At 37.0% G+C, this 26945-nt stretch overlaps 3 protein-coding genes and 1 pseudogene across 6 annotated transcripts in view; 3 read left to right on the top strand and 1 right to left on the bottom strand.

Annotated features, from left to right (window-relative positions):
• The window catches only part of LOC130569759 (GTPase IMAP family member 8-like), a 45612-nt gene that overhangs the window by 1184 nt on the left and 17483 nt on the right, over positions 1 to 26945 (top strand). Inside the window, exons 3-4 of the mRNA XM_057359599.1 lie at positions 14 to 724; positions 992 to 1104. Coding sequence (XP_057215582.1) covers positions 14 to 724; positions 992 to 1104 — 824 coding nt within the window. The remainder of the gene's footprint in view (positions 1 to 13; positions 725 to 991; positions 1105 to 26945) is intronic.
• Positions 1 to 26945, bottom strand: part of LOC130569753 (voltage-dependent N-type calcium channel subunit alpha-1B-like) — a 102316-nt gene that overhangs the window by 64340 nt on the left and 11031 nt on the right. For both annotated transcript variants that reach the window (XM_057359584.1, XM_057359585.1), the window contains exon 4: positions 26741 to 26844. In XM_057359584.1, the coding sequence (XP_057215567.1) occupies positions 26741 to 26844 (104 nt within the window). The remainder of the gene's footprint in view (positions 1 to 26740; positions 26845 to 26945) is intronic.
• LOC130569761 (GTPase IMAP family member 8-like) lies at positions 8441 to 13455 on the top strand. 3 transcript variants are annotated; one of them, XM_057359605.1, is made up of 7 exons: positions 8441 to 8531; positions 9051 to 9171; positions 9268 to 9470; positions 9926 to 10642; positions 10745 to 10863; positions 11188 to 11860; positions 12134 to 13455. In XM_057359605.1, the coding sequence occupies exons 3-7, from the start codon at positions 9407 to 9409 to the stop codon at positions 12400 to 12402; spliced, it is 1842 nt and encodes a 613-aa protein (XP_057215588.1). In that variant the 5' UTR covers positions 8441 to 8531; positions 9051 to 9171; positions 9268 to 9406; the 3' UTR covers positions 12403 to 13455. The 3 variants fall into 3 exon arrangements, with proteins under 3 accessions (XP_057215588.1, XP_057215587.1, XP_057215586.1); XM_057359604.1 differs by having other exon boundaries at positions 8473 to 8690; XM_057359603.1 differs by having other exon boundaries at positions 8473 to 9171.
• On the top strand, positions 13676 to 21292 carry LOC130569758 (GTPase IMAP family member 8-like; annotated as a pseudogene).

The following is a 26945-nucleotide window of genomic DNA, read 5'->3' as shown; positions in this document are numbered from 1 at the left end:
CGTTCTTCTTTAGATGGGCCACAACATCTAACTGACATAAGGACTGTGATAGTTGGAGCTTCTTGGGCTGCAAGAAGCTCTGCAGGCAATGCCATTCTAGGGGGGGAAGCTTTTGAGGTTGATGAGTCAAGAACAACTGTGCGCTGTGCAGTTGGTCATGCTGAAGTCCATGGCAGAAAGATAACAGTGGTCGACACTCCAGGCTGGTACTATAACAGTCCTCTTGAAAACACATCAGAGATGGACAAACTAGAGATTAGACGTAGTGTGTATCTATGCCCTTCTGGACCACATGCTATTTTGGTAACTGTTCCCATTGCCACAGCTTTTAACAAGGCTTATAAAACCGCTGTGGAAGAACACATGAGGCTTTTAGGGGAAAATGTGTGGAATCATACAATTGTGCTGTTCACTCGAGAAGACTGGCTTGGCGACTCCACCATTGAGGAACGTATTGAGACAGAAGAAGGACGCCTTGAGTGGCTGATGGAAAAATGTGGATACAGATACCATGTTTTAAACTGTAAACAGTACAGTGACAGAGCACAGGTCGTGGAACTTCTTGAGAAGATTGAAAAAATGGTGACAGAGAACAAAGGCTGTTATTATGTTCCAGAAATAAAGAGTGATCCAGCCAATGAGCTTGAGAAGAAGTTGAAAACTGCCAGTACTAACAAGATAAATGTGAGCAAGCAAAGACATATCCTTAAAGAGTTGCTTAAAGGTAAGTGCAAAGCCTGCTACTTCTGTAACGTGTGTAAAATCTCAAGTGAAAAATCTATGTGTTTTCATATTTAAAGGAAGGAATGAACTAAAATCGGAATCCCAATCATTGCAGACATAATGACATACTGTATAATTGAATGTTTATGGTAATAAAATTTAGCAGGCACTCTACTTTAGATTATGCCTTATAACTTTAGTTGTGACTATATTTACAATATAGAACAGAGGCAGGGTGTGAATTTATAATATTCTTCATCAATACTAGAACGAAAATACAATCTCTCAGATGTAAGGATTGTGCTTCTTGGAGCAGAGGGAGTCGGTAAGAGCACGTCAGGGAACATCATTCTGCAAGGATATTTCTTTGAGTCCACACGGGTATATCATACTTCCATGTTAGTGTTATTTAAGATTCAGTTTTATATACCGTGCAAAAGTCTTAGGCATGTTAGTATTGTCACCACAAAAATGGTTGTTTTAAGCCTCTTATTTTTATTTTTATTATTTGTAATAGTTCAGTGTGAATTTTGTATGCACAGGGAGTCTGACAACAGCCGATGCTCCACACAGATATCGGGTCTCAACATAATTGAGTCCATCTATTACTCATGGGTGTCGGAAGCACAAAAAATGTGAAACAGCAGCTTCAGTGGTGTAGTGAGAAAGAAATGTGATACGTAGTTTTGACGTTATATCGATGCAAGTTCGAATTCGCATGGAGTGGTGGAGTTTCATTTATAGACCCCTTAACGGCCGACGTCACGATTACGTCACGGCATTAGCTGGAGGCAAAACAAAGGGAAAACTGGAGGCGGCCAATACAAACCAGCACAGATTCGGCTACATAAGGAGTTTAAAATATCATCTTGTTGTGTTGTTTAGGTCCACAATCGACAGAATACAGTCTCCATAAATTACCTGCTGTCATTGCCAAACAAAAACATGGACGACAGCTGTAGTTAAACACAATAAAACGAGCGGACTGAACAGAAAAGATCATCAAAAATGTTCACGTTTCATTTCATAACACTTAAGATGAAAAAACTACTGTCTTTTGTTGGTGTAGATTATGATTTGTGTCTAAAAATATCTCACGTATGGTATGCCCAAATCAGAATCGGGGGATCTCATCACGAGATCTCATCACGTCCTGTTTAATGCATATATTTCACAACATGCTTTCATTTGGTAAACAGGATCAACAATTTCATTTTTAATGTTTACATATGTTTTGACAGACCACGTTTACAGGACAATACAATTTGTGAACGGGGCTTGTCTCTGAACGCGCACTTGCTGCGCCTGCCACATTTAAAAGAACTTCAAAAAGCCTGACATTATGGAAAAGCCTACTGCAGAGACATTTCTTGATTTATGACAACATATCCCCAATGTATGTGAAAGTAGCCTACCAATATTTATACGTGAATGTTTATAACTTAATCCTGGGTTAACATCGAAGAAACGCAGCTGTGTTTGCAGTGGTATTAATTCTATGGGGGATATATGCTGATAATCTAACGATATTATAGAGCACATTCGGTTTTAAAGGAAATAAAGCTAAATCATGTTAGAGTTGGGTTTTGACATTTTTATGAATGACACGCATCGCAATACACACGAGCAAACACTGGCAGAGTTTTGCACACACTGTAAACCCGGATAAGTTGGCAATACTCAAACATTTTGAGGCAACGCGTTGCCTCAAAATGTTTGAGTTTTAGAGGTTCTTGGTTTAAGTAAGCAGAACTTTCAAATTTTGATTACTGTCAAGTTAAAGTTCTTACCAAATCTTAACAAGTGCAACTTAAATATTTAATTTATCATTTTTATGAAATTAAGTAGACAGAACTTAAACAAATAAGTACACCTAAATTGCATTTTTAAGTTAACTAAACGGAGCTCTGAAGAGTGAACAGCCATATACTGTACGCTAAATTAGAGACGGTAAAAAAGTGAGTGGGTCCAATATCATTGGTCCTGTCCCACCCAGGTACAATGGTCCCAACGCCCATGCTATTATTACATGAAGAAAGAGAAAAAATTGAGACAAACTAAATCCACTGTGGCAATGTCTCCAAGACATCTACCTGCAATAAAAGACTAAAGATAATAATAGACAGATGATGGTGAGCTCTCCGTGTGAAGCACCGGTTGTTGTCAGACTCCCTGTGCATACAAAAATCTGACTGGATTATTACAAATAATGGCAAAAGGAATGTTTGGAAATGTACTGATATTTCCTACTGACACACTACAGAAAAAAATACGGTAACACTTTACTTGAAGGGGTGTTCATAAGACTGACATGACACCTTCATAATCATGACATGACACATGTCATGAATATGATGGAGATTGTATGCATGTTTATGACAACTGNCGGGAACTCATAAGAAGCCCAACACTTTGTCTTCCAGGACCTCACGCCTTCCTTCTTGTCATACCTGCAGATTTAGCATTTCCAAGTGTCTACAGAATAACTGTGGAAGAACAACTGAAGTTTTTGTCTAAGGAGGTCTGGAGACACATTATTGTGTTGTTCACTTCTACTGAGCCAGCATGTGATGAGAGCTCTTTGAAAAGCAAGATTAGAAAATGGCCAGATCTCGAACAGCTGTTAAAGAGATGTCACAACAGATACCACATTCTTAATATTAACAACCAGAGCGACAACACTCAAGTTATCACGCTGCTGGAAAAGATTGAGAAAATGGTGGCGCAAAACAATGGTCATCACTTTAAAATTGGCAGGAACATCTATGTAGCGGATGAGAGAGAGAAGGAAAATAGAGAAAGAGCAAATCAAAGAGTTCTTGCTGTGAAGAGGCAAAGAGCTGAACTCAGAGCACGGTTTAGAGGTAAGAAATTACTACATGTATGCCTTAATATATATTATATTATGGCCCAATAGATAATGTTTACTGACACATTTCAGGGTTTAAAGAAAAACTAAAATGGTACAGTGGTAAAACTGACCCAAAAATGAAAATTCTGTCATCATTTACTCACTCTCAGATTGTTCCAAACCTGTATAAATGTATTTGTTCTGATGAACGCAGAGAAAGATATTTAGAAAAATGTCCGTAACCAAATAGATCTCATCCCCCATTTACTGCCATAGTGGGGGAAACAAATACTATAGGAGTCAAAGGGGGGTGAGATCTGCTTGGTTCCTGGCATTTTTCTGAATCTCTTCCTTTGTGTTTAGCAGAGAAAAAATAATTTATACAGCTTTGGAACAATCTGAGGGCGAGTCATTTTCATTTTTAGGTGAACTGTCCCTTTAATGCTTACAGTTCAACAAAAGTACTTAACTTAATATCAAATATTTACAATACCAATATGAATTGAAAAACACTTATTACTACTACTGCATGTGTCCTGTTTAGATGGGCCACAACATCTAACTGATGTAAGGATTGTGATACTTGGAGCAGCATGGGCTGCAAGGAGCTCTGCAGGCAACATCCTTCTGGGAGAAGAAGCTTTTAATGTTGACGATTCAAGAACAACAGTGTGTTGTGAGGTAAAACATGCTGAAGTGTACAAGAGGAAGTTGACGGTGGTCGACACTCCAGGCTGGTACTGTAACGTTCATGTTGAGAGCACTTCAGAGCTGGACAAATTGGAGATTAGACGTAGTGTATGTTTATGTCCGCCTGGTCCCCATGTCATTATACTAACTGTTCCAATTGCCATAACTTATGACAAGACTTATAACAAGGTTTTGGAAGAACATATGGATATCTTAGGGAAGAAGGTCTGGAATCACACAATCGTGCTGTTTACCCGAGGAGACTGGCTGGGTGATACAAGCATTGAGGAACGTATTGAAAACGAGGGGAAGCAACTGCAGTGGCTTATTAAAAAGTGTGGGAACAGATATCATGTCTTTAACTGTAAGCAGCACACTGACAACACACAAGTCCTGGAACTGCTTGCAAAAATTGAGGAAATGGTGATGGAAAACAATGGTTGTCATTATGTACCAGAAACAGACAGTAATCCATCCACAGAGCTTGAGCTAAAGATGGAAACTGCAAAAAGAAAGATGATGAAAGTGAGACGGCAAAGAGATATCCTTCAAGAACTGCTAAAGGGTAAGTGAACAGCATTGCTTTAGTTCAAAGTGTATGAGAAATTACATTACGTTAAGCAGCTATTATTTATGTTCTTTTTTAATACTAGAACGGAAACACAATCTTTCAGATGTGAGGATTGTGCTTCTTGGAGGAGAAGGAGTTGGGAAGAGCACATCAGGAAACATCATTTTACAAGCAAATGTTTTTCAAAATATGCAGGGGGAGGTATTTTACTTTATTCAGTCTGTGTTGTTTTTACTACTAAAATAAATATATATGTGGAATAAGTGAGACTTTACAGTGCAACATTTTTGGATTGTGCTGTATGGTACAGTTGTAACATATTTTGTTATTCTGTCCAGAACTGTAAAATCAAGAAAAAGATCAGGCAATGTGTGATGCAACAGAGGAAAGTGGAAGAATGGCATGTCTCAGTGGTGGACACACCAGGCTGGTCCTCATCAGCTCTGGAAAATGCAAAAGAAATTGCGCAAAGCGTGACCGTTTGCTCTCCAGGGCCACACGCATTCCTGCTAGTGTTACCTGCACATCAGTGTTTTACACAGAAAGCGCAACAAACAGTAGAGCAACTCATGAGTCTTTTTGGCAAATGTGTCTGGAGACATACTGTAATATTATTCACTGGAGGACGCTGGTTGAGGGACAGGCCCGTGGAGCACTACACTGCGTGTGAAGAGGAAGCGCTGCAAAAGTTGATCGCAAGATGTGGCAACAGATATCACATGCTTAGTGACAAGGGTAGCAAATCTCAGGTCAAAAAATTGCTTAAGCTGATTGAAGAGATGGTGAGGAGGAACAGAGGCGAATACTTCACTCCAGAAAAGAAAGACATCAAACCGTCACCAACTGTGCTCCAGTTGCTTGAGTCAAACACACTGAGAGACGAGTGGAACAAACGTGAGGATGAACTTATAGAGAAAATGTTAAAGGCAGCATTGGTGGATCTGGATGCAGAAGAATCCGAGCCGCCATCTTACCGACGAAGAGGAAGTATTAGTCAGTCAACTGCTCGTAAGTTTCTATTTTCTTTAGCATGACCCAGTGTCAGGTTGTTGTTGTGAGGTATGGGTACTCCAACAATGATTTCATTCTAGTAATTCTTAACAATTAAGTGTGGTCATGATTTAAACAAAATTATAAAATATAAATAAATTATAGCTAAAGGGGAAAGAACAGGAGACTCAAAAATGTATACTATTTTTTTGTAATACTCTCTTGAAAATAAAGGTTGTTCACAGTGATGCCATAAGAAAAATATTTTTGGAAGAGTCAAAGATTATTTAAAGAACCATTTTCTTCTTCTACTGAAATGTTCGGTGGATGTTAAGGGCCCTATCGTACACCCGACGCAATGCGGTGCAAACACAAAAAAAGTGTTTTTGCTAGTTTCAGCCCGACGCAGTTCTCATTTTCCCATCCTGCGCCGCGTTTCTTAAATAGCAAATCCACTTGCACTCATTTGTGCGCCCATGGGCGTGCTGGTCTAAATAAGAGGTGTTTTCAGGCGCAGAGTTGGCGCGTTGCTATTTTGAGGAACTGAAGAAAGACTGCGCCATAGAACAACTCAAACCTGGTCTAAAGTCTACAGTCAATGGCGCAATATTTTTTTGTTTAAAAAAAGAAGGCATTAGTAGAAAATGCGCCTATGGGCGGGTCCACATACAACACGCTTTCACTTTATACTTATTACACAGAGGGAAGTGCAGCAGCACACAAACATGCCAAATATAAAAAATAAATGGATTACAATGTAAAAGATCATTATTGTGTACATAAAGATAAAAATCCGGCTTGTCATGTAGATGATCTGCTCGCGCACTTTAACCTCGTGTACGAGCAGATGCGTTTCCTCTCTAGAGAAGCGTGCAGTCTTTGCTCTTGCAAATTCCGCCGTGAAAACAGCGAATCCACCATGGCGCAAGTGCAACTGGCTCTTAAAGGGAATGAGAGACGACACTCTGATTGGTTTACTGCACGTTACGCCCCAAAAAAAACCCATTACTCATTAATAGAATCGGGACAACCCGTTTAGACCATGCGCCCGGGCGCGCTGACTGTTTTCCCATCGTTAAACTAGCAAAAGTGGATTCGGACACGCCTTGAGTGCACCTGCGCCCTGCGCTTTAGACCATGCGCTTAGATCGTGAAAATAGGGCCCTAAAGGTTCCTTATGAAACCAAACAGCCTGACTGAAAGAACCTTTAAACAACCTTTTTTTTTAAAGTGTAGAGGTGACATCTGCCTGCAAGCTTTTACCAAAAGTAACTGTATTATTATTAGACTTACTGTGTGAAAGCAAAGATTAGATCAAACACAAAATCTGCCTAACAACATTTACCATTGCACTTTCAGCTAGTGACGACTCATTTTCTGAGAGACGCATTTCCATTGGAGCTGAAACGCTAAACCCTGTTGCGAAGGTATGTTCATGGCTGGAGCATTTCACCAATAACGGAGCTTCACTTGTCACTACATCAACTATTCAAGACCTGAATATGGAAAGCGCCACAGATGATTTACTAATTTTCAAACACGATCCCAGTGACATGGCTAAATATGTCAGTAAGTTAAGAGAGCAAAAACATGGAAGGTCATTGTCATTTTAGAGATGATTTTGTGAACCCTCTGTGAGTGTACAGCAAATAAGTGGATATAAGCTTTGTTGTCTAAAATATGTATTACGCAAAATGTTGCAAGTGTGAGTTAAGCCTGCTGTTTCTTGTTAAAAAGACACTACATGTACTGTATTTGTTTGCCTTTAAACATTAGCAGGAAATGCTTTGCAAAACTGCTGTTTGAATATGGAAAAATTACTGATAATGAGGAAATACTATTGACATTGGATCAAAGCAAATAAACAAGTTCATATGATACCAGTAATGACTATATTTTAACACTGTAGCCAATAAGTGTTTTGCCCTGTCTTTTATAAGAAAACATTTGCCAAGAACGTAAATGCTATTGATCATGGTCAAAACAAGTACACAAACACTTCAAACCAGTACACTTTCATATACAGTATGAAAGGTATCTTGGTGAGATTGCAATGTACAGTATCACTTTTCTCACTGTTACTGGAACTGTGATCAAACAGTATGTGGGGTGATGTAATGGTGTTTGGAAGTAAAACACTTTACTTTTCTCCCACTTTATAACTTTTTTACTAATTTTTTGATGCACTGGGAACAGTTGTATGTATGGTAACTTTCTCAAATGTCTCAAGAGATACCATGCAATATTTTGTGCAAATTTGATGTACAGCTTACAAATAAAAAATGTGAAAAATAAAATCGTCAAAAAATAATAAAATATAATATTAAATCAGAAAAACTGGCAAACAAAATTCACTAAAATGCTTTCAAACACTAAATCAATGAATACACTGGGCATAGAAAATAATTAAAATAAGCCAAGGATTCAAAACAACTATAATAATTATCAATTATTATCCTATGACAGTAAATTATGTGTATACAGGTAAATTGGTGCATTTTTTCATAATATAAATAAGCAGGATTAATTGCATTTCCTAAGGGAATGTAGAAAAACTAGCTTGAATCAAGGTCACCTGTGAGATACATATTCATTACAAAGGCCAAATCTATTTCAGATTTACATTTAAAAAAATGCACAGAAACAATGGACTGAGGTTGGAGAAGAAGAAAAGACAAGAAGAGACAAGACCAGAAATGCTATGTGGTATGTGCACTAAAACAGTGAACTATGACAACAAGAACACATACTGTAAAGTACCTCAAAAAAGACAAGTTTAAACAGCAGCTGTAGCACATTGACATCAACTGACTGCATGCTTTTAGTGCATATGCGAATGCAAATATAGGAACTAGATGAGAAAAGGTAAGTGGAGGAAACCTTATATATTTACAATGTTCTTGTATTTTTACTTTGTTTCACAAAGTTTATACCAAAACAATTCATTAACGTTAACAAGGTTAGTAAAAAGCTTTAAATAAACAGTGCAGCCTTCTTAAATTAGAAATTATTGTTACTCTTAAAAGTCTGCTGTTTTCAGTAAACACTGCAGGTTTATTGACATTTCTCATTTTGTTTCAGCATTTCAAAGTATAAGGTGGTTGTCTTAAATTTTTATCTTTATGGCACAAATACCTGTATTATTTACTGCGATGTTTGTCTTGATGAGCTCAAATTACTATTGATGAGGATTAATCCTTAGCACTGTTGACTTAATGTTTGAAGACCTGGCAACCTGTGCACGTAGAACCCAGTCTTTGAGGAAGTGAAGCAAAGGGTTTAATGTTTCACTGTCATATTCAAGGCGTTACATAACATCAGGATAAACTGTAGAAGAGACTGAAAGGTACGTTTCGTCACCTAAGTTAACATATTATTCATGTTGTAAACATATCGTAGAAGCAATTTTTGAGTATAATAATTATACCCTTATTTTTTATAGGTGTGTCAAAGGCATGCTAACATCTACACAACCAATATTAAAGGGGAAAAGTCTACAGTTTCATTTACAGTTTCAGTTCACATTTCACATTTAAATTAACCAATAGTTATGACTGAAAAGTAAGAAGACAAAAGAAAACATGTCAGCTCACAGCACGGGGCAAATCACAGTGGTGCAGCAAAGTTACCTATCATCTAGCTCCGGTAAGTTTCCACCTTTGTTATCTTCTTTTCAGGTTTATGTCATACCAAATATCATTTAAAAGATTAGGGTCACTTGATTGAAATGTTTCTCAAGATCCTGTTTCTGAATCTGAAGGTGTAGGCTTAAATATTCTAAATAATTCTAGGGAAAAAATACAATTGTCCCAAGAAATTAATAAATTCATTAGAAATATCAAATAAAAAAATGCACGACCTGCATGAAGATGGTAAAATCTCAGAATAGTAAGCTGTTAAAAAGTGAATTTTTACTAATTGAAAAATCTAAATATAACATTTATTTTGGGTTTTGCAATTCATAACATAATTCCCATAGTTAAAGTTGGGTTTGTTTTAACAAATTTACAATTCATTCTAAAATGCTGAGTGCATTCAGCTGTAGAATCATTTTTCAGATACAATTCAAATGCAGTTAACACCTCCTAACTTTTTTTTAGACAAAACGCTCTCTAACATAAGAATTGTAATACTTGGGAGTCGACAACTTGGGGGAATAGAAGGAAGTGGAAAAAGTTCCGCTGGAAACATCATTTTGGGGAGAAATGCTTTTGATGTTGGTAGAAGAACTGCACAGTGTGTTCAAGCTGCAGGAGACGTACAGGGAAGACATCTGACTGTTGTTGACACACCAAGCTGGCACTATAACAGTCCTCTTGAAAAGACATCAGAGCTGGACAAACTAGAGATCGAATACAGAGTATGTCTATGTCTACCTGGTCCACATGTTATTCTATTAACTGTTCCCGTTGACACAATATTTAACAAGTCTTATCAAACCTCTGTGGAAGAACATTTGAGTCTTCTTGGGAAGAAGGTCTGGAATCACACAATCGTGCTGTTTACCCGAGGAGACTGGCTTGGAGATACACGCATTGATGAACGTATTGAAAAGGAGGGAAAACATTTGCAGTGGCTTATTAAAAAGTGTGGGAACAGATATCATGTCTTTAACTGTAAGCAGCACACTGACAACACACAAGTCCTGGAAATGCTTGCAAAAATAGAGGAAATGGTGATGGAAAACAATGGTTGTCATTATGTACCAGAAACAGACAATAATCCATCCACAGAGCTTGAGCTAAAGATGAAAACAGCCAAAAGAAAAATGATGAAAGTGAAACGACAAAGAGATATTCTTCAAGAACTGCTAAAGGGTAAGTGAACAGCATGGTTGTTCATAATACATCCAATAAGACCATGAGCGATTATTTAAAGATAATACAGTACATATTTTATCAAATTCTTTGTAACATTAGAAAGGAACTACACTCTCTCAGATGTGAGGATTGTGCTTCTTGGAGGAGGAAGAGTCGGAAAGAGCACGTCAGGAAACATTATTCTGCAAGGGCATATTTTTGAGAAGACGCCTGAAGAGGTACATTTTCCCACAACGTGAAGACAACGATATTATTAGGGACAGTTTACCCAAAACTGAAAATGATGTCACCATTCAGTCAATGGGTACTGATGCTGTTTAGATATCAACATCATTTAAAATATCTTCTTTTGTGTTCTGCAGAAGAAAGAAAGTCATGCAGGTTTGAAATGACAAGTATAAATAAGTAAATAATGACAGAATTTCTTTTTTTGGGTGAACTATACCTTTAATGTCACAGTGGTCGTTGCTTAATTCCATACATGCCTGTATATTATCATTATTATTTTTCTCTTCATTTTATCGTTATATTATTCTATCTAGGATTTTATTATCCACACAAGAACAATCCAATGTGTGATGAAACAAGGGCAAATTGAAGGATGTCAGGTCTCAGTGGTTGACACACCAGGATGGTCCACATCAACTCTAGAAAATGAAAACGAAATCTTACATAGTCTGACGGTTTGTTCTCCAGGTCCTCATGCATTTCTGCTAGTGTTACCTGTGCATGAATCCTTTACAAAAAGATCACGACAAACAGTGAAGGACCTCATGAGCCTATTTGGTGACAATGTTTGGAAGCATACTATAATATTATTTACTTATGGACACTGGTTGAGGGACAGACCGGTTGAGGAGTACATTGCATGTGAAGAAGAAGCTCTACAAGACTTGATAGAAAGAAAGTGTGGCAACAGATATCATGTGCTAAATAATGACTGGACAAATAGACTTCAAGTACAAAGTCTGCTGAAGATGATAGAACAGATGGTGGCTAGAAACAGAGGTGAATACTTCACTTTAGAAAACAAAGCAAGCAAGCCAACAACAACAGAGGATCAGATGTTTAATGAGACCCTGGAAGAGGAGTGGAAAAAACACGAAGATGAACTCATAGAGAGGATGCTGGAGGCAGCAACAGTGGATCTCAACAAAGAATCCGAGCAGTTATATCATAAACGAAGAGGAAGCATTGAATGCTCAATCCCAAATAGTATGTTTCTGTTTATTCGTACAATGAATAGTCTTCATATATCAAAAACTGTAAATACACAAAACAGTTATTTGTAAAATGTATATCTATACTACGTATATATGAGTGACATATTTATTAAGTATTATTTACTGATTTTATCCCATGGTCCACTATCTCCTTAAAGCACCATTTCTTAAACCGATGACAAACATGAAGGTATTCTATTGTAAATGATGTACAGCATGCATAATGTATATATAAAACACCTAACAACACTCCATGTACTTTCAGTGAGTGGAGATTCACTGTTAGATGGAACCAGTTCATATGGAGCTGATACCCTGGATCCTACTGACAAAGTATGTCAATGGCTCAGACCAAGACATGCAGCATCATCTGGACACGGCACCATGAGCACTACATCAAGTTTTCAAGATCCGAACAGGGAATGTCTGAAAGATGATATTCCAATTCACAAACACAATCCCAATGACATGGACAGTCTGAAATATTTCAATAACACGACCGAGCAAAAGCATACAAGATCATTTTCATTTTAGACATTTCCTGTTTATTGCATGGTTAACTATGGACCATTTTATGTACCAGGGGTTGATGAAGACATAAATTGTAATATTTGTGTTTAAAGTCAAATTTAAATTGTCTTTAATGGGGTGCCCAAACTCGCAACATCTGCAAACATCTTGTTAAAAGCCTTGATAGCTTTTCTTCAATGATAAAGTGTCACGGTCCTACCTTCTTGTTTATGAATTCCTAGTCATGTGGCAGGATCGGGACAGAGCCCTTAGGTTTTATGTGGAGAGAATCATATTATTGTCTATCTTAACAAAATATGCGTTCTCTCCGGTGTCTTGTCATTGGCCCCGCCCCTCTCGTTTCATGTATTGCCTCCCTGCCGTGTCTTATGTTCCACACCTGCCCTCGCTCGTTATCCTTCATTTGTCTTACCTATAAATGCCCTCATGTTTCTTTGTCTTGTGCTCGTGTATTGTGTATGTTCATGTTCATGTTCATGTTCATGTTCATGTTCATGTTCATGTTCATGTTCATGTTCATGTTCATGTTCATGTTCGCATGTTCGAATGTTCGCATGTTGTTGCCCAAAAGCCTGTTTCTTGCCCTGTCCCTGAACTGTGAGTTTTGTGTTTTTTGCCTTAGTTACCCTGCTGTGTGTTTAGACATTTGGTCATGTTTTTAGTTTAGTTTTGCTATTCTTGTTTTACGTTTTGCCCCCATGTGGGAAGTCTTTTGTTTGTATTCAATTAGTTTTGTCATCCCCATCGTGGGTGTTTTGTTTGTGCAGTGTTTTGTGTAAATATAGTATTATTTTGTTAACCCCTTCATCCCCGCTGCCTGCGCTTGGGTTCTTCCACGCCACCTTACCTGCCGTGACAAAGTTAGTTATTTTGTAACCAAGGGTATCACTGTGTAACTGAGGAGCATGCTTGAGATGAAATTAGATATATATTGTCATATGTTAACAAAATACAAAATTACTCAAGCTTGTTGTGTAATGTTGAGGCTAATGTAAGATTCACCTACTCTTATTTTTAAATAGTTAAATTACTGTTCATTGCAATAAAAGTAATTGTCAAGGCTTCAAAGGAACTTCATGCATAAATAACTTACAGAGTATGCTACAGAGTATTGTATAAAACAAGACAAAAAAAGAGATCATTTACCTAGGGTGGAGGAGGGTGGTCAAAAGAATAATCATAGGCGGCTACTTGCATAAAGTACACTTTTAAAAAGGCAGGCTCCTCCCAAGCTGAAGTTTTCCACATTTGTTTCACTTTCATTTAAGCTGTTAAACAACACCAGGCGGAAAGACAGGTTTGTGTTTTGACGCACAAAAATCAATGTTGATGAATTTAAAGTTCTGCTAACAAATAATGTAAGCTGGCAGAAGAATATACAGATCTACCACTGCTGTTCATGGCAACAATGCAACTTTGTTTGGTTTATGTCTTGTAAAATAATGTTAATGTTAAGCAGTGACAACATTTAAAAACTACGGCAAAGAAAAAAAGAAAAATGTCAGAAGACAGGACAAAGCAAGACTCTACGTCTGGATCCAGTAAGTTTTTAAATCCTCCTTTTGTGTACTACCCATTTGCTAGCAAATACTACTTTTACAACAACCTCATGACATAATGATTTTCAAATTTTTTTTTTTTTTAGATACAAGACTTTCTGAGATAAGAATGTTAATGATTGGGGGTCGACAGTTGGGGGGGGAAGAAGCAAGTGGAAAAAGTTCAGCAGGAAATATCATTTTGGGGAGAAATGCTTTTGATACCAGTAGAAGAACTGCACGATCTGTTCAAGCTACAGGAGACGTACATGGAAGACATCTGACTGTTGTTGACACACCCGGCTGGTGGTGGCATTACAATATTGAAAATACTCCACTGTTTGAAAGACTGGAAATTATGAAAAGTCCAACACTATGTCCTCCTGGACCTCACGCCTTCCTTCTGGTCATACCTGTGGATTTAGCATTTCCAAGTATCTATGGAATGACTGTGGAAGTACAACTGAAGTTTTTGTCTAAGGAGGTCTGGGAGACACATTATTGTGTTGTTCACTTCTATTGAGCCAGCATGTGATGAGAGCTCTTTAAAAAACAATGTTAGAAAATGGCCAGATCTTAGAACAGCTGTTAAAGAGATGTCACAACAGATACCACATTCTTAATATTAACAACCATAGCGACAACACTCAAGTTATCACGCTGCTGGAAAAGATTGAGAAAATGGTGGCGCAAAACAATGACCAATGTCTTGAAATCAGTCAAAGCATATCAGCATTGATTAAGAAAGAGAAAACAACAAAGGGAAGAGACAAACAAAGAACTGTCAATGAGGGTAAACAAACGCCTGAACTTCAAGCTGACAACAGAGGTATAGTGCATTGTTATTATCACAAGACTTAATGGACATGAAAATATGGTATATTTACTGTTAATAATGTGACGCTATAAACCTTGAACATTTGAAATAACCGTTCTTCTTTAGATGGGCCACAACATCTAACTGACATAAGGACTGTGATAGTTGGAGCTTCTTGGGCTGCAAGAAGCTCTGCAGGCAATGCCATTCTAGGGGGGGAAGCTTTTGAGGTTGATGAGTCAAGAACAACTGTGCGCTGTGCAGTTGGTCATGCTGAAGTCCATGGCAGAAAGATAACAGTGGTCGACACTCCAGGCTGGTACTATAACAGTCCTCTTGAAAACACATCAGAGATGGACAAACTAGAGATTAGACGTAGTGTGTATCTATGCCCTTCTGGACCACATGCTATTTTGGTAACTGTTCCCATTGCCACAGCTTTTAACAAGGCTTATAAAACCGCTGTGGAAGAACACATGAGGCTTTTAGGGGAAAATGTGTGGAATCATACAATTGTGCTGTTCACTCGAGAGAGACTGGCTTGGCGACTCCACCATTGAGGAACGTATTGAGACAGAAGAAGGACGCCTTGAGTGGCTGATGGAAAAATGTGGATACAGATACCATGTTTTAAACTGTAAACAGTACAGTGACAGAGCACAGGTCGTGGAACTTCTTGAGAAGATTGAAAAAATGGTGACAGAGAACAAGGCTGTTATTATGTTCCAGAAATAAAGAGTATCCAGCCAATGAGCTTGAGAAGAAGTTGAAAACTGCCAGTACTAACAAGATAAATGTGAGCAAGCAAAGACATATCCTTAAAGAGTTGCTTAAAGGTAAGTGCAAAGCCTGCTACTTCTGTAACGTGTGTAAAATCTCAAGTGAAAAATCTATGTGTTTTCATATTTAAAGGAAGGAATGAACTAAAATCGGAATCCCAATCATTGCAGACATAATGACATACTGTATAATTGAATGTTTATGGTAATAAAATTTAGCAGGCACTCTACTTTAGATTATGCCTTATAACTTTAGTTGTGACTATATTTACAATATAGAACAGAGGCAGGGTGTGAATTTATAATATTCTTCATCAATACTAGAACGAAAATACAATCTCTCAGATGTAAGGATTGTGCTTCTTGGAGCAGAGGGAGTCGGTAAGAGCACGTCAGGGAACATCATTCTGCAAGGATATTTCTTTGAGTCCACCCTGGCAGAGGTATATCATACTTCCATGTTAGTGTATTTAAGATTCAGTTTTATATACCGTGCAAAAGTCTTAGGCATGTTAGTATTGTCACCACAAAAATGGTTGTTTTAAGCCTCTTATTTTTATTTTTATTATTTGTAATAGTTCAGTGTGAATTTTGTATGCACAGGGAGTCTGACAACAGCCGATGCTCCACACAGATATCGGGTCTCAACATTATTGAGTCCATCTATTACTCATGGGTGTCGGAAGCACAAAAAATGTGAAACAGCAGCTTCAGTGGTGTAGTGAGAAAGATGTGTGATACGTAGTTTTGACGTTATATCGATGCAAGTTCGAATTCGCATGGAGTGGTGGAGTTTCATTTATAGACCCCTTAACGGCCGACGTCACGATTACGTCACGGCATTAGCTGGAGGCAAAACAAAGGGAAAACTGGAGGCGGCCAATACAAACCAGCACAGATTCGGCTACATAAGGAGTTTAAAATATCATCTTGTTGTGTTGTTTAGGGCCACAATCGACAGAATACAGTCTCCAATTTGATATTTTAACACATAAGTTACCTGCTGTCATTGCCAAACAAAAACACGGACGACAGCTGTAGTTAAACACAATAAAACGAGCGGACTGAACAGAAAAGATCATCAAAAATGTTCACGTTTCACTTCATAACACTTAAGATGAAAAAACTACTGTCTTTTGTTGGTGTGGATTATGATTTGTGTCTAAAAATATCTCACGGTATGCCCAAATCAGAAACTGGGGAACAAGGTTATTTTTCACGTAGCGTTAACTTTTGAACGCATCGGGTATGCTTAACAATAGCAAACTTTATTAGTTATACAACTAGCAGTTAACTATCAGTCAAAAACTAAACAGAAAGGAAACTGTTTGTCATTTGCTAACGTTTGCCACTGTTAGTACACGCAGGCATCTACAGTAGGTAGTCAACCAGAATGCTCTCTACCGCCACGTTGAGTGCCGCCGTTGGGGAAGGGCGGCAGTTAAAAAACATTTACATGTGAAGCTAGTTCGCAAAATTTCTGCCAGGAGGCGCAAAGGGAGAGTTTGCCCCTTCAGTACTTAACCACATGTACTGTGAAACAGTGAAATTCAATGTGATAAATTCATTATTACATGACAGGAGGAAACACATTAAAGATTAAAACAAGAGTTATTCATGTTTATAATATAAAAAAGCGATATATGCGGAGAATTGAGCCAAATGCAGGACATAGTAAAGTAATCATTAAATCATTAAAACAAAAATCATTAGAACAAACGTGTTATGATCACAGAGGTTCATATAAGGATCATTTTTTTCTGCCAGTCTAAAGCGACTGCATATGCCTGATAGTTATAAGAACACACTATTATAATAATAAAACATAACCATGCACTGTCTTTTCTGTCCTTATACGAGCAAACTGTTGAACCATTTGATTGTTTTTAAAAAGTTCCATAACCACTGTTATACGTCCCTATTCGCAGGTGAGCTTTTATAATAAATGTATCTTTATTTAAGGATAATCTCATTTCCACCACAGCGCAAACGCAATGAAGTTCAATATAACATTTTATAATAACATTAAACAGTCTTCATTTAACATATCACCAAGTAAAACAAAACAGTAAACATTTTGAATGCCCAACAGCGCGTTTAAAGCCAATGCGGGCAGAACCTTTAATGTAATATTTGTTTTCAAAGTGTACAGTTGTTTTTGCCATGAGCGATCATTTTACACTAAAATATGCTACTTAGACAAACCGTAGACAGAACATAGCGGAAACGAATGATAAGAATCATGAGATGTCAAACAAAGAAAGAAAGAAACAATGTTTCTTCAATGTTTATGTAGGCTAACCCGCGGTTCCGGTGGCTATCCAAAAATCTCATCACGTCCTGTTTAATGCATATATTTCACATCATGCTTTCATTTGGTAAACTGGATCAACAGTTTAATTTTTAATGTTTTGATATGTTTTGACAGACCACGCTTTCAGGACAATACAATTCGTGAACGGGGCTTGTCTCTGAACGTGCACTTGCTGCGCCTGCCACATTTAAAAGAACTTTAAAAAGCCTGACATTATGGAAAAGCCTACTGCAGAGACATTTCTTGATTTATGACAACATATCCCCAATGTATGAAAGTAGCCTACCAATATTTATACGTGAATGTTTATAACGTAATCCTGGGTTAAAGGCGGGGTAACCGATTTCCGAATTACGCTATGCTGATTGGCTACAAGGTTGTTTTGGTACTCGGCCCGACTCAGTTGTCTAAAGCGTAATTCGGAAATCGGTTATCCCGCCTTTAACTGGAGGTAATGTTAATCCTTTCAGTCCGTCTCTGGGTCCCCTGAGTGAGCGTGCGTACAGGTCGGCCAGGTTCCTTGCGTTAAAGTTAACTTTTTCAAAAACAATCGCGGTCCTAGACAGTGAGTGACTTGACATGTTGAAATTTAATCCGATTTTTTTTCGAGTCGTTGTCAAAAAGCAAGCAAACAAAACGTGCTACCTAGCATTAGTAATGCGGTCAGAAGCTATTTCTGCCTCCACCTAAGCTCCGCCTACAAAAACGCATCACAATGTTTACTAACAGTAAAGGCGTCTATTAGGCATTTCTCTAGTGCAATGGATTTGACTGACGGAGCTCTGAAGAGTGAACAGCCATATACTGTATGCTAAATTAGAGACGGTAAAAGTGAGTGTGTCCAATATCATTGGTCCTGTCCCACCCAGGTACAATGGTCCCAACGCCCATGCTATTATTACATGAAGAAAGAGAAAAATTTGAGACAAACTAAATCCACTGTGGCAATGTCTCCAACACACCTACTTTTGCAATAAAAAACTAAAGATAATAATAGACAGATGATGGTGAGCTCTCCGTGTGAAGCACTGGCTGTTGTCAGACTCCCTGTGCATACAAAAATCTGACTGGATTATTACAAATAATGGCAAAAGGGATGTTTGGAAATGTACTGATATTTCGTACTGACACACTACAGAAAAAAATACATATACATATAAAAATACTAATGTGCTATATATACAGTAAATACATATAAAGACTTTTGCACAATACTCTTGCTTATTAGCTGCCTGATCAATTACTGTTTTTATGTTTTGTGAAAATTATTTCCCTTAAGAAAGTCCCTTAAGAAATTTGCTAGCTGTTCAGCACTTTAAATAGAACAATTACGAATCTTGTTCTTGTATAACAAAAATGTTGTAATTTCTTCTAGGGTCATGAAATCCATACAAGACAATGTGCAGCAAAACAAAGGAAAGTTGAGGGAAGTAATGTCTCAGTGGTGGACACACCAGGCTGGTCCACATCAACTGTGGAAAATGAAAAAGAAATTTCACGCAGTCTGGCAGTTTGTTCTCCAGGTCCACATGCATTCCTGCTAGTGTTACCTGTCCGCATGCCTTTTACAAAGAAATCTCAACAAACAGTGGAGGAGCTCATGAGCCTTTTTGGAGAGAATGTCTGGAGACATACTGTAATATTATTCACTGAGGGACACTGGCTGAAGGATAAACCAGTTGAGGAGTACATTGCATGTGAAGGAGAAGCTTTGCAAGAGTTGGTAAGTAAGTGTGGAAACAGATATCATGTGATGGAGAATGACTGGAGTAACAGATCTCAAGTCAGAGACTTGCTAAAGATGATTGAACAGATGGTGGCAAGAAACAGAGGCGAACACTTCACGCTAGAACAAAAGGGAAGCATGTTAGGAGTCCTCAGGTGGCTCCGAGGGTCAAAGACACTGACTGAAGAGGAGTGGATGGAACGTGAGGATAAACTTATAGACAGGGTGATGAAAACACTGGTGGTGGATCCAGATGAAAACTCCAAGCAGTCATCTCACCGACTAAAAGGAAGCTTTGAAGGCTCAATCCCAAATAGTACGTTTCTCTTTATATACAAATATATTAACTAGTGTTGTAAATTATAAAGAATAAATATATACACAATACACATAAATGCGCAGTCTACTATTTTAAAATATTTATACAATTAATTAACATTTACAGTATGTTTAGAGGTAGGTTTGTAGATGCACAATGTACCTATAATGATGCATAAAATGAACAATGATTTCCATTGTTGCTTTACAACAATTTTATACACTGAAAAAAATGTACATCGGTTGCACATAATAAATCTATGTTTAGCCTACATAATTTATTTCTGTTCAAGTTACCCAATTTATGCCTGCTAAACAAAGATGATTTTTATATGTTAACGTTTCATATTTTTATTTAACGTTCTCAACATAAATATTTTTTGTTAATATGACATAAAATGTTCAATTATCTTTAACAAGAAAATATTAAGTTAACAGTAAAATTCCCTTCAAAGGCAGTCTTTTCTAAGCATGCTGGGAAATATAAATCCTCAATTATATTTTAACACGACACAAATCATTCATGTAGTGCCAAACATGAATGGATTAAGTTACATGACTGAACATGAAAAAATCATGTTGTGACAAAATTGTATAAATAAAACAATTGTATTGAGTTAATTTGTTTAAATTAAGTAAATTGGACAGGTGTATAATATACTTGTATGTACTCTAACTAAAATGTCTAACATTAAAAACCAATGTGTTTTCAGTGAGTGGAGATTCTGGATTTTCTGAGGTCAACAGTGTATGTAGAGTTGATGTTTTCAACTCTACTTTTAAAGTATCTAATTGGCTTGACAGTCGAGGAAATAATGCAACATCATCTGGATATGACACAATGAGCATTGTATCCAGTACTCAATATCAGAAGATGGAAGATGTTAAGGTTGATATTCCCATGCCCAGACACCCAGAGGACACTCCGAAACCTGTTAGTGATACGAGTGCACAAAAGCATTCAAGATCAAGATCAATATAAAGCAACAGTTCTGTAAATTTAGCCATTAAATATGTCATGTGAGTCGGAGCCGATAGCCTTGTGGTTAGTGCTCTGACATATGGCGCTGTTGCGCTCCGGGCAACCCAAGTTCAAGTCCCGGCTCATGGTCCTTTCCCGATCCCACCCCCCCTCTCACCCACTTTGTTTCCTGTCCTCTCATTGTTACTGTACTATAAATAAAGGCAAAAAACGCCAAAAATAAATCTTTAAGATATATATATATACTGTATATGTCATGTGCTAGATGACACTGGATGTTTGGTGTTTGATGCTGCAGCTGTGGTTCTCGATGCAAGACAGTATAAGCTGTCATTCAAGAAATAAAGGGACTCATTGCTTGGTCAATAAATAATACGTTTCTGTTTTTTGGCATGTGCTGAGAAAACAAATACATTATGCATTATAAATGTAGTGTGCAAACATGAGTGAACATTACAAAATTAAGAATATATGCTTGTGATATCTTAAAGCTGTTCTGGTGGGACAAAATAATCCACAGCAGTAAATTTAATATCTAAATATCTAAATATTGTTACATAATTAATATCCTAAATACTGATGTATATAACAAACCTTTACTCACTAGTACTCAATTTTCTGGCAGGTCCTCATCTACTGTCATGGTTCCCACCTTGTCTTGCTTTTCTTGACCTAGTGGCAGAACCATGATAGAACCTCTTGTTTTATGTGGAGAGAGACAGTTTTGGCATTCCATATACTCCCTCTCTCCAGTGTGGCGTCTCTGTTCCCGCCCTTTCGTCTCTTATTGCTTGTTAATTAGTTCATGTCCCGCACCTGTCCCCTTCTTGATTTAGTCCCCTTTATATAGTCCTCTTGTTTCATTGTCCTGTGCTGGTCCATTGTCTTGTCTGGTGAGTGTCTGTGCTGTGTTAGTCTAGTTCAGTTTAGTTATTTGTATACTATGTCAAGTGTTAATTTTAGTCTTGTGTAGATGTAGTCAGTTTTAGTCCTGTCCTGTCCTGTCGTGTTTTCGTATTCCCATGTTTTATGTTCCCCCACTGGGTCTTTGTTTTGTATTTATATTTTATTAAATGTCTTGTTAACCCCTTATCCGCTGTCAAGCACAAGCAGTATCCAAAGACATTAGCATCATACTTGAGGGACAATAAAGGATGTTGTTTTCTAAGGTCAATGTTTGCCAGCTCTAGAAGTTAAAAATCTGATACTTGAGTACTGAAATTGTGGATGTATGAAAGTAATGTTAATGAATATTGATGTAATGAAAATTATTGGTGTCTTTTTTTATTAGATTTTGGATAGGATTAAATATTAATGTTCCTTAATGCAATCATGTTTTATTAAATCCATATATTTTTGTTTAAAACAAATCATTTCTATTAACTTGTATTTTTAATGATAAATAATTGTTTATTTATATATATATATATATTTATTTGGATAAAGCAAATAATTTCTAATACATATTTCTTAAATGAGAAACAATTGTTTGATTAAATCTATTTGATTTGAGAACTAGTTATAAATATTATTTCTTAAATAAGAATTTTTGTTTTGATTAAATCTATATCTTTTTGTTTGCATCAAAAATAGAATTTAAATTAATTGACTTACTTCAACAAGAAATATATAATTTGTGATAAGTTGAATAAAATAGTTTTGATAGACATAGAAAATACTATTTAGAGCAAGTTATTTATTTTTCATTGGATCAACTTATAAAATATAGATGTGAATCCTTACCCTAAATTTTTTAAGTTGTTTCAATGAAAACCTTTTTCAGTGTAGAACGTTATGTGGAATCACTTTTTCTGTACTTTTTAAAATAAAAATGTACTTTTTATACACAGATAATGGCCATATTTACAGTACATGCACCCTCATAATGCAATTAAAATGTGAAATTAAGATTAAATAAGGTTTACCACTTACTCTATCAAAACATAACCATAAAATTATTGTTTGTTGAAGTGATTTTTTTCTTTGCTGTAGCTCCTAAACTAGCCTGCTAATTCTGTTTTGTTTTTAGCTTTCCGGGTAAGGCAGGGTTTACAGTACAGGGCTCTAGACTAACTTTTTGCACTGGTTGCACTGGTGCGCCTAACTTTTTTTCTTAGGTGCACCAGCACAAAAGTTAGGTGCACCAAATTTTCGACCGCATCGCATTTAACGCCGCAGTTTTACCAGTTCACTTTTTTTTAAATCGCTGTCCATATAGGGAAAATTGACTTGTAAATGATTAACTAACAATCTGGTCAACATAAAGGTCTTTATTTGAAGCACAATTCTACAAGAAAAATAACTTACTGAAAAAGTGTTGGTGCTTAAAGTGCTTCACTGAACTGAAACTTAAAACATCTCAAGATAAATGGACCAGGGCTTGACATAACCTGGGAGGTTGATGGCTCTGTGTCAGAGCATTGCTTATGATTTTCGGACGGATCAGGCCTTCTCACATTATTCACGAAAAAGTTGTCAATCGTTCTTTTCATCTTCTCTCATCATCCGCGCTATCCACTCTGTTTAACTGAGGGGCCTATAGGCTCCTCACCTCTCTGTCTGACTGCAGCACACGCATTTTCACACGTACTCACCAGAGGTTGCGCTAGACTTTTTTATTGTCCGTCATTTTGACTGACAGGCTCGTAAAAATCCGTCATAATCTATTATTACCCGTCACTATGGTGCAAGGTGGCTTTACGTAGTAATTAGTATGTTCATGATGTAATCCCGCTGTACTTGCATCTCGGAACTTGTTGTATTTTAATACAACTGAATGCCCAATAAAGCCGTTGTTGTTTATATTCTGAGAGAGACTGGCTTGGAGATACAACCATTGAGGAACGTATTGACACAGAAGGAGAGCATCTGCAGTGGCTAATAGAACAATGTGGACACAGATATCATGTGTTTGACTGCACGAAACACACTGACAGCACACAAGTCATAGAACTCTTGGAAAAAATTGAAGAAATGGTGATGGAGAACAACGGCCATCACTTTATACCAGAAATGAACAGTAGTCCATCCATCGAGTATGACCTCAAGATGGATAAAGCTAAAACAAACCTGCTGAAAGTGAGCAGGCAAAGAAATATCCTTCAAGAACTGATTAAGGGTAGGTTCATTGTTGTCTACTATGGATTAATGGAAATTTATATGAAAGTTAAAAGTAAACAAAGCATTGGTGAAGCTAATTCATTATTCTATCACTTCTTTCTTAACACTAGACAAGAGCTACAATCTTTCAGAAGTGAGGACAGTTCTTATTGGAGGAAAAGGAGTTGGGAAAAGTATGTTAGGAAACGTCATTTTGCAAGGGAATTATTTTGAGAGTTCGCTGGATGAGGTACTTCATCACTTTACTATAATACTGTTCAGATATATTACTACCCTAAAGTCAAAGTATATTTTGTTTTTTACACATACATTGGCAGATACATATAGCAAACTGCACATTTTCTAAACATCCACACACATGTACACGTCTTTGTAAGACTAGAATATACAGCTGTACAAATATACAACAGTACACACACAAAAAAAGAACTTTTGTCTGAATTCAGTGAAAATCTGTGATTTTACAATTAAGCATCCCAGGATTTGATCTATACAACTCATTATCATGGTTACATTGTCATTCTGTCTAGAGCTACATCATACAAACAACGCAATGTGTGATGGAACAGAGGCAAATCGAAGGATGCCAGGTCTCTGTGGTGGACACCCCAGGCTGGTCCTCATCAACTATGGAGACTCCTGAAGCACTTTTACGCAGTGTGACAGTTTGTTCTCCAGGTCCACATGCATTCCTGCTAGTGTTACCTGTACTTGGGCTTTTTGTGAAGAAATCTCAACAAATAGTAGAGGCTCATGAGCCTTTTTGGAGAGAATGTCTGGGAGACATACTATTATTGTGTTCATTAATGGGCATTGGGTGGTTGGGTGACAGACCAGTTGAGGGAGTACACTAATGTGAAGGAGACAGCTCTCACAAGGTTGGTAAGCTAAGTGGTGGAAACAGATATCATGTGGATGTTCAGAATGGACCGGAGATAACAGATCTCAAGTCAGAAGACTTGCCAAAGATGATTGAACAAACTGTGGCATGAAAAGAGGTGACACACTTCACTCTTGAAAAAAACAAAAGAAAGCCAAAAGCAACAATGCTAGGTAAATCAAAGACACTGACTGAAGAAGAGTGGAACAAACGTGAGGATGAACTTATAGAGAAGATGCTGAATGCTGCAGTGGTGGATCTGGGTACAGAAAGGACGAAGCCATTTCCAAGAAAACAACAAAGTTTTGACCATCCAATCCCCAGTAGTAAGTTTCTCCCTTTTTAGCATAGAAATTCTTCAAATAAATACAGGTAGATGTAACATGGAAATGAATTAGCTTATCATTAGTCAATCTACAAATAACTACTGAATTCCACCTGCCCAAGACTGACATATTGTAAATATAATAAAGTATACAACACATTCACAATGTGTGTTAGAGCGAGAAAATGCACAAAATACCACCTTTCACAAAATCACACCTTCTTATGCAGTACCTCTAAAATATAATGCCTACAAAAATGTTTTCTGTATATTTCCTACCTGTTAGGCACACTTATTATAATGGGTTTTAAAAGTAGAAAAAAAATCATATATTTAATTGCAAATTGCATTTAATTGCAAAGCCAACAATATTAGAATGTTGGCTTTCATTCATAAAATAATGCTGTTAAAGAAATGTGTTGTTTCTACGTTCATTTGGAGATAAAATGTGAAATTATTCGAATGTAAAAGTAATATTTAAAAACATCAAAGCTGTGTGTGTTTAGTTGACAGCACTGACTGACAGCACAAAAATAAACATGCTAAACAAAATAAATAGTATATGTTTAATTTCACTATACGTGTGCGATTAATCGCAGTTAATCACACGAAAAGGATGCGATTAATCACGATTAAAAATGTTAATCTATTGACAGCCCTATTGTGAACACAATTAATCTAACAACATCATTCTTGTTTTCAGTGAGTGGAGAGTCATTTTCTGATAGAAGCCGTTTATCTGGACACACTCTGAACCCCGTTTCAAAAGTGTTTCAATGGCTTCAGCATAGCTTCCATGCAAGATCATCTGGATATGATACCATGAGCATTACAAGTTCAAGTACAGTTGCTGACATGAAAGGGGACAGCAATGATATTCCAATGCCCATTGCCAGACCATGATAATGTTCTGTATAACCAACACATGGCATGGACACTTCCCAAAATGAATGCCATGGATTACCTGGGTTTAATTTTTCTATGCTAAGTGAATTACGATAAAAGAACCTGCTAAACCCTTGCATCTAATGTAATGTATGATTGATTGAGTGATTGACATCATAACTACTGGTCAACTCTTATGTCTGTCTGTTAATTTTTGTAAATATTTAACTAATGAAAAGTGTAATGAAAAGTTTATGTGACCAAACATGTTAATAATATAGTGACAAATGCAAGTGTGCGACCATGCATAAAGCCACAACACAGTGTTTATTTATTAAAAAAAACAATATACTCAATATACCAAAATGTGTAAGATTACTGTAAACTCCAACGAAAAGTTACCATGGAATGACCGTCGCAGAATTGTTATAGATGTATCTGCATTTAAACTGAAAATGCAACCATTAAACTTTTACATGAATTGTCAGATTGTTTATATTGACAATAGTGAAGAATGTTTGATCGATGAGCCATCACAGCAATACAACTGATATACAGTATAAAACATATACTGTATAGCAGATAATTATGAAGCAATGGATGTAAAGAGAAGCAAGGATAAAATGCAGATGAAAAAGAGATCAAGAGAGAACTTACCCTGATAAGACACCCAGGACGAGGTTAAGCATGAAGAAGGAGCCGATGATGATGAGAGGGATAAAGTACAACCAGTTCCAGGTGTTCCCCGAGGCATCATTGGTCTATGAAAACAGATAAGCAGTTATAATAATAATCCCATAATAATAACAACATTAACACATCTGGAATTACAAAAATGCCTTATGGAGTTATAGTTTTGGCA

The sequence above is a fragment of the Triplophysa rosa genome, linkage group LG19 (genome assembly GCF_024868665.1).
Source record: "Triplophysa rosa linkage group LG19, Trosa_1v2, whole genome shotgun sequence".
In the NCBI taxonomy this organism is placed as follows: domain Eukaryota; kingdom Metazoa; phylum Chordata; class Actinopteri; order Cypriniformes; family Nemacheilidae; genus Triplophysa; species Triplophysa rosa.
This window is presented reverse-complemented; position numbering and strand designations above follow the sequence as displayed.